This window comes from Phaethon lepturus, unplaced genomic scaffold, assembly GCF_000687285.1.
Source record: "Phaethon lepturus isolate BGI_N335 unplaced genomic scaffold, ASM68728v1 scaffold10950, whole genome shotgun sequence".
Taxonomy (NCBI): Eukaryota; Metazoa; Chordata; class Aves; order Phaethontiformes; family Phaethontidae; genus Phaethon; species Phaethon lepturus.
This window is the reverse complement of record NW_010509829.1, coordinates 1,005-8,219: the sequence shown is the minus strand read 5'-3', so window position 1 is coordinate 8,219 and position 7,215 is coordinate 1,005. Positions and strand designations below refer to the sequence as shown.

Genomic DNA, 7,215 nt, shown 5'->3' with positions numbered 1-7,215 from the left:
GCAGGGGCTGCCATTGGGACAGCAGGTGTGCGGAAAATGGTAGTGGCTTTTCACTCATCTAAATGTGGGCATCTGAGAAAGTTATTAATTTACTGTCACAGGTTTGTTGTTGCTTCTTTTGTTGGGGAAAAAAAGTGTAAACCAAGGAGTTTTGATTTGATTTTCATTTTTTACATTGCAAAAAACCCAGGGCTTGCTAATTTCCCTTAATGAAAATTTTAGGGGAAAAGTCCCTTACAGACCTATTTGCACTGCAGGCTGTAGCTCTGAGTACGACAGAGTCACTGACTGCATGGAAGGAACCTCTGGCTTTTAACTTCATAAAGACTAATGCCCCCACAGTGCTTCCCAAATGAGCTGTGATTCAGCTTCTGCTTTATGGAGTTAACTAAAATTCTTGAAGAAGACAGAAAACATTTAATCAAAGCAAAGATATTTAATTATGATTATTATTATAGATATTATAGACCTAATTAATACAGAGGAACATAATCAGCTCTTCTATAAATTCCGATATGGTGGTGCCTGTCCTTTAAGTTTAAAAGCTTAAGTTTATTGTAAGTGAGATAAGTTAAGTTTGTCATCGGGATGTAGCTAGGAGCCTTACACTAAATATCAGCTAAAGTCTGAACCACAACCTTGTAACAACCCTTTACTTAAACTTGCTTCTTGGACTTCATATATACCGTATGTATGTAACATATCTTTCTTTCTTTCTTTCCCACTACCAAAGATGTTATTACAAGACATGTTGTGAGTCCTATAAAAGTGAATTTAATAACAGTTATTTACTGGCCATTTCAAGTGAAAACTCTAAAGTCTTGGAATTTTTAAATATATGACACATCTCACTGAGTAGCTTTAAGAGATTTTATTTTAATTCATTTGGTCTGTAGAGCATTGCTTTTTATCTCTACTTTCTATCAACTTTATGGATTCTCACATACAGCTGTATTTCATTCCTATACTGTTAACGTTACTGAACTTAAAGGGCAGTGTCATTTCCTTGCTAATGAAATCAAAAGGTGAGAAGATAGAAAAAAGAAAGCAAGCAGTGCCTTTAAAACAATAATTGGTCTACAGATATTTCAGATTTCACTACCTTTTAGACTAGTGAAGGGTCTAGAAAGACAAGTAGGAAGCCAAAGCCCAATATTCTGCTATCACAGTGCTTTCCAGAAACTTTTTCATTTTCATGTTTTTACATGTTAATCATGTGCTGAGATGGGTCATGTTATAACCACATCCAACTCCTTCTTACACTAGTACTGCTTTGTAAAGCTAATTATCTGGATTTTCAAGCTTTTGACTTGTAATTGCATGATACTGTAGCTATTCTGCTAGCTGTATGTAAACTAGCTAAATTAAGGCATAAATGTATATTCAACCAAGCTGCAGTAAGTGAAATGGAAACACATGATTTAGTCAAAAACTGGTTCGTTCTTCAGACAGTCATGTTACAGTTGCTGAATAATTAAAATAAAAATAATTCTCCAACACAGAAACAGACTGAAGAATTTAGTGTAGGAATAACTTAAAATAAAATATGTAGGCACAAATTCAGTGTTTACAAAGAAACCTGTGATTTGATTCACTTTGGCACACTTTATAAAGGGCATAATTTGCATAAATAACTGTGGGAAAGGTCTGATCTCAACTCTATAGCCTAACATTTAGAGCTTATCTGGAAGTAAAAAGTAAGCACAATTCCAAATTATTTGACTGAGTCGCCCTCTTCCATGGTAATTGCTGCAACCACTGATGATAATCTTGAGGGTGGGATCCACTGTCATTTAAAACTTTGAATATTTTAAAAGAAGACAGTCACAATTATATTTGAAGAAAAGCTAGGTGTTACACACAGGTTGAGTTCAAGACAACAAATTAAGCACCGCAGGGGATATAGTTGTTTCTCTGCCTACTATCTAAATCCTAGTCAGTCTAGAATGATGAACGGTTCATGGTAGACCGAATAAGATTACTAAGCAAGTAGAGAAATATAAAATATTAGGAAACTTTTTTTAGATTTCTATTTTAAATTTAACAATTCTGAGTTGAACTTAGTTGCTGCCTTAGTCACTGAGTCCTTCTTCTAGATTTAGCTTTATATCTGTAGAGACAAAAAACCTGATAAAAGATGGGATTCAAGGAGTAAAATGTAAGGGGATGCCAGAGGTTGTGATATAGATGGAGAAACCAGAGTTAGAGAGAAGCTTGAGAGTTATATACAACCGATTTTCTCACAGATGCAGGGTTTCTTTGGATGTTAAGTGTTATATGGTGTGCAATTTTTGAATCTGTGCATTTACTTTATAAGTCTTAAACAAGCTTCTTAGATATAAAGAAATCTCTGAGAGATTTGATTTGCCAGATTCCAATGGAGATGAGGATTAGTGTTTGTACAATAGCCCACCACAAAATATTGCCGTTGGTTTCTTCACTTCTCTTCCGAAATTTTTCTTCACGCTCCTAAATAAAAAAGGAAAAGCATAATTATTACCTTTTGCCATCTGTATGTTTCATGCTGCTATCCAGGTAACGAGAAAGGCATCGCTCTTCTACATACTAGTGAACAACCGCTTTTTTCATGTTGATAAAAATGAAGGTTTGTTCTTATCCATAAGATGGTTATCTTTACAAATCAAAACTGAGAAGCAGACATACCATATCCTGAAGCAGAAAGGAAAACAGAGCTTTCCCTTGCTCACAAAAGATATATTGTTCTAAATATGTTCCATTAGTACAGGCTCAAGCCTTTTTAGATTTACAGTCACTTCCATATTGCAGTCAAGAACCTTTTTGCAGCCAAATTTATTTTTTGGCGTAACTTCATATATTCATATATTTCAAACACTGTCTGACTGCCTGTATATATATACAAAAGTGGAGACAATGGGTGTACACTTTTTTGAAGGAGGGCTTTATTTCTAACTGCATGGAGATTTATAAATACATACTCAGTCATTTTCTTACCACTCCAATAAAGGTTATGCATACAAACCATCACAGAAACAAGAGCTGGCAACATCACCAGCAATGGTACCTGCCACCTGCTCAGCTGCTGTTATTGACTCTGACCAAGAAAACTATATTTGGAAATACTTGCTTTAAAATAACACCTGTTCCTGTAAGCATGAGTTCACAGTGATTAATTAGTTTTAATGTTACAGCTTAAAAACATTTTGCAAGGTAATGTAAGATATTTTGGTTAAATACCAATAGATTTTTACGAGTTAGTTAAAAATTGCACTGCAATTAAATAATAAACCTCATAATACTTTATAAATCAATAAGCTTATGTGCAATATTTTTAACATTTCTGTTAAGGAACATACATACTCTTTCGTAGTTTTGTTCTTTGGATATATGATGAATTTCCTCAATTAGGTGTTCTAGTCTAAAGTTAACTTCATTCACTTTGTCTTTGGCTTGAACAACAGATTCATCCAAAAAATGTTCTCCAACTCTAATGTCCAAATGGATACGCTGCAAACAGAAAAAATATTCTCATTACTGTTTCTTCTGTGTTATAAAAATTCCTTAGGAGATAAGAAGCAATGGATAATTTCCCTTTAAGGTCATTAAAGGACAACAGTTTTCACTAAATTTTTTTTTCCTAAAATTAGAATTAGGTGGGATATTTAAAGTGTTTCTTAATTTTATATTTAAATTAATTGTACAAATTTACAATCTTCACTAACGTTAGGGCATTGTTTTATCCTAGTATTGATTCAACCACCAGCAAAATGTTTTATGTTCTTTGTCCAAACTAATGAGCAAAATGTCCAAAAATGAGCACCATTAGGACTGCTCACTGTATTTCACATTCTGTCCTAATATTGCAGAAATTACATTCTTCAGTAGTACTGCAGGAAACATTCCACAGATGCACTTCTAGGTTTCCTCCACTAACAGTCAGGAATGTAAGAGTGGAAGGAGACCAGCTGAATCATTATTTGCAGTTTATCATAGCTATTAAAGCAGAACCATCCATAAAGTATCTTGTTTCTTTTTCCACACATGGTTTATCTGGTATGAAATACCTCCCAATATCCTATAAGCTATATATACGATATAGGAAAGAAAAAAGCACCTCTAGAGAGTAACTCTCACCTGTTCAACTATCTTTTGAGAAGGAGCATGTAGATAAAAATTTCAAAATAGCATTTATGAAATTGTTTGCTGAAATAGATGAAAGCCATGATATCACATCTGATGGCTTCTTTTTTTTCAAGATCTGCATTAAGACCAACTTTGTTAGCAGACAATATCAAGTATGCTAATATATTCTTTATTTCACTATCCTTCAAATATTAAAAAGTTAATTAAAAAATTAAAATACTTCCTTTAGGAATTAAATCTTAGTGAAGACATGGAATATCTTTATGACAACTGTTTGTGTTAGTCAATCTTACATACCTATCTTTTTGAACCAAATAATTGTCTTACTGATCAGAATCTTTCACATTCAAAGCACTGTACAAACTTTAAATCACTCTGTGGTTATTAGTCTTACCTTTTTAATCTTGACTTCTTATATATCAGAACAGAGTCTTTTTATCTTCATAATTCTAAGTTTGTCTTCTTTAATCACTAGGAAATCTGGAATTATCTGCTACAAACTAGACCAGCTTCTAATCTAGTTTGTAATCTCTGCAGTTTGCAAACCATTTCTACTATCACAACAAAGAATATTTAAGAAATACACCTACCAGTTTACTTCCTGCAAATGCCACAAACCTTGTCGAGTTAGATTGCAAACAGATAACATGCTCCCCAGATAGATAGGATGTAAAAGAAAATGTTCCTTGTGGCCCATACAGTTTTGACATTAGTATCTGCAATTTAGATATTATACATGTTGGGTATGTACATTATAAATATCAATAAAAGAATCAGAAAACATTACTGTGAATTGGATGTATAAAGTAAATAAACTTTATACATCTGTATAAACTCCTGACATCATTAAATTTGTCTTTATAAAGCATTTAAAGTTTGAAAACAAAGACCTTGTCTAGGCACAGAAATAAATCGTCCATTGCTGAAAAAGCTCAGGACCTCATGGTAATGCAGGCAGTTGCTATGCATGATGGCCACATGCAGCCTCATGGCAATCTTGACTTTTGCAGTTTAGTTTATCATAAGCCTTCCTTTCTGCTGCTCAAGTACATTTTGCACCATTTTGCTTCATTAGTGAATCTTCATTTTTTTAAAAATCTATCCTGTGTTCTCAGTTGTCACTTACTGTTCTTAATACAGTTTCCTAAATCTAGTAGTAATGCAAAAATTGTGCACACACATCATTATCAAACATTGTCATTTCTATTTACTTTGATAGCTATCACAAGGTGCTTATACCTTTCATCATCAAAATACTGAACTAGCTGGTAGCCTGTAGATTTATTTTTTCCCCAAAAGTGTCCATTATTTTTAGATAGTGCTGGCATGTCTGACAGTGCCAAAAGTCAACTCATAAATCCTACAGAAACATTCATAAAGCTTATTTACCTCAGCAGAAGGAGTTGTGACAGTCACAAACATTCCTAAACCAGGAGCAGATTCAAGAAAGTCTTGTTTATGTATATCCCAGCGTTGCACTTTATAATTCCCTGAATAAAAACATAGATAAAAATCTGGTAAATAAAACATAGTTTAATATTAAACATCTTTTTTGCTTTTTCGGCAAAAATATAAATATAAATTATTAACAATAAAACAATATATGCATTTCATGTGCTTATGATTAAAATTGCTCAGGGGACACTTTATAACAGTGTGAAATGCAATAAATTTTTACTACACTAGAAAATGTTCTAGAATGCTACAAAAATTGTTCATTAACAAGTAATACTTTCTGATTACTCCTAATGCTCTGGCAAGATTAACATACAGAAAGCATGCTGAGACCTCCAAAGCATAAGTGTTCTGTATTCAAATTACATTTTTAGGATTGTCTTTCGTATTTATGACATTATTTATAAAAAAGATGATTATATATTATTTTTTACTATCCCCTTTCAATCTTACAGTTACAGTCTTGTAGATGAATTTAATGTCCTTGTGATATCCCAGCTGACATAGAACTTTAGTACATCTTGAATTGCTTCTTTCAAGACTAGCATTAATTAAAAAATTACTCTCCCATTCATATGGGGAAAATCATGTTACAGAAATTCTGGTATGAATGAGTTAATCAGTCAGAATATATAGAAGCACATTTTGAAGCAGCAATTGCACTTCTGTAGATTTAGAAGACATTCTTTTTTGTGTTTTGTCAGTTAAGCACTCTGGAAAACTGCAGTTCTTTGTGTGATGGATACACACAATGTGTGAGGACATTATGACTAACCACTGCTGTGGGGAGTTATGTTCAGTGTGTCCTCTTTTTTATCACCATGGTTTTATCATATTCATCAACCACAAATTTACCTGTTACATTACATTATTGCATAGGTAAGATCATCATATAGCATTGACTGGTACCTACCAATTACCAACGTGTCGCTGGGAACATCTTCAATTACACATTTCTCTTCTCTTTCTCCACTGTGAAAATACAAAGCAAGCGAAAAAGAAATCCAAATGTTCATAAGAAATCCTATTAATTGGCTTTTCATTGTTTTTATGTATCCCAGTTGTACTGCTTTTGAAGGTAACTATTTACAAATGTATGTAGTCCTCTGGTTGTTCCTTGTTTGCTGCTTATCAGTATATTTTTGAGAGAGAAAAAAAACTGTGAGAAAAGGCAGCTGGTGGTTACACATTTATAAATAATTACAATATGTTCTGCAGAATGAGATAACATGAAAAAGATAACTTGTAAAATCTTTCTTCTTTCCCAGCATCTAGATTAAAGTTTTATTTTATACACATAGAAGAACATGAAACTGCAAAGGACCTCTTTGGTGCTTGAGATCAGCTCCCTAGATTGCTGTAAGAAACCACATTGGCTATCTCTTTCCATAAACTGCTCGAATTTCAACTTAAATTTACTTGTTAATTTATATTTCCCTTTTATTCTGGGTGATCATTCCAGAGATTCGCTCCTCTTTTATTAAGAAACCTTGTAATTTCCAACCTAAATCATTGGACATATGTATACACCTGTACAAAACCCACAGGGACTACATATAAGGGCTGAAAAAATATGATGAAGAAAGTAAAAAAAACTTGAACAATAAAAGAATCTGAAACACTGATGAATATGATACC

General features: G+C 33.1%; 1 protein-coding gene across 2 annotated transcripts; it reads right to left on the bottom strand.

Annotated features, from left to right (window-relative positions):
- Positions 1-2,308: 2,308 nt before the first annotated feature.
- Positions 2,309-6,643, bottom strand: LOC104620924 (transmembrane emp24 domain-containing protein 11-like). 2 transcript variants are annotated; one of them, XM_010287392.1, is made up of 5 exons: positions 6,491-6,643; positions 5,508-5,612; positions 4,713-4,834; positions 3,340-3,486; positions 2,309-2,469 (listed from the first exon to the last, which is right to left on the bottom strand). In XM_010287392.1, exons 1-5 carry the CDS (start codon positions 6,618-6,620, stop codon positions 2,320-2,322), a joined length of 654 nt encoding a protein of 217 aa, XP_010285694.1. In that variant the 5' UTR covers positions 6,621-6,643; the 3' UTR covers positions 2,309-2,319. The 2 variants fall into 2 exon arrangements, with proteins under 2 accessions (XP_010285694.1, XP_010285624.1); XM_010287322.1 differs by having other exon boundaries at positions 2,320-2,469; positions 4,713-4,838; positions 5,512-5,612; positions 6,491-6,620.
- Positions 6,644-7,215: the final 572 nt, after the last annotated feature.

Coding starts and splice junctions, on each gene's coding strand:
- LOC104620924 (XM_010287392.1), bottom strand. CDS start 6,620: ATGAAAAGCCAATTAATAGGATTTCTTATGAACATTTGGATTTCTTTT. Junction 4,835..5,507: donor AACTCCTTCTGCTGAGGTAA/ATAAGCTTTATG, acceptor AATTGCAGATAC/TAATGTCAAAACTGTATGGG. Junction 3,487..4,712: donor CATTTGCAGGAAGTAAACTG/GTAGGTGTATTT, acceptor TTCTGTTTGCAG/CGTATCCATTTGGACATTAG.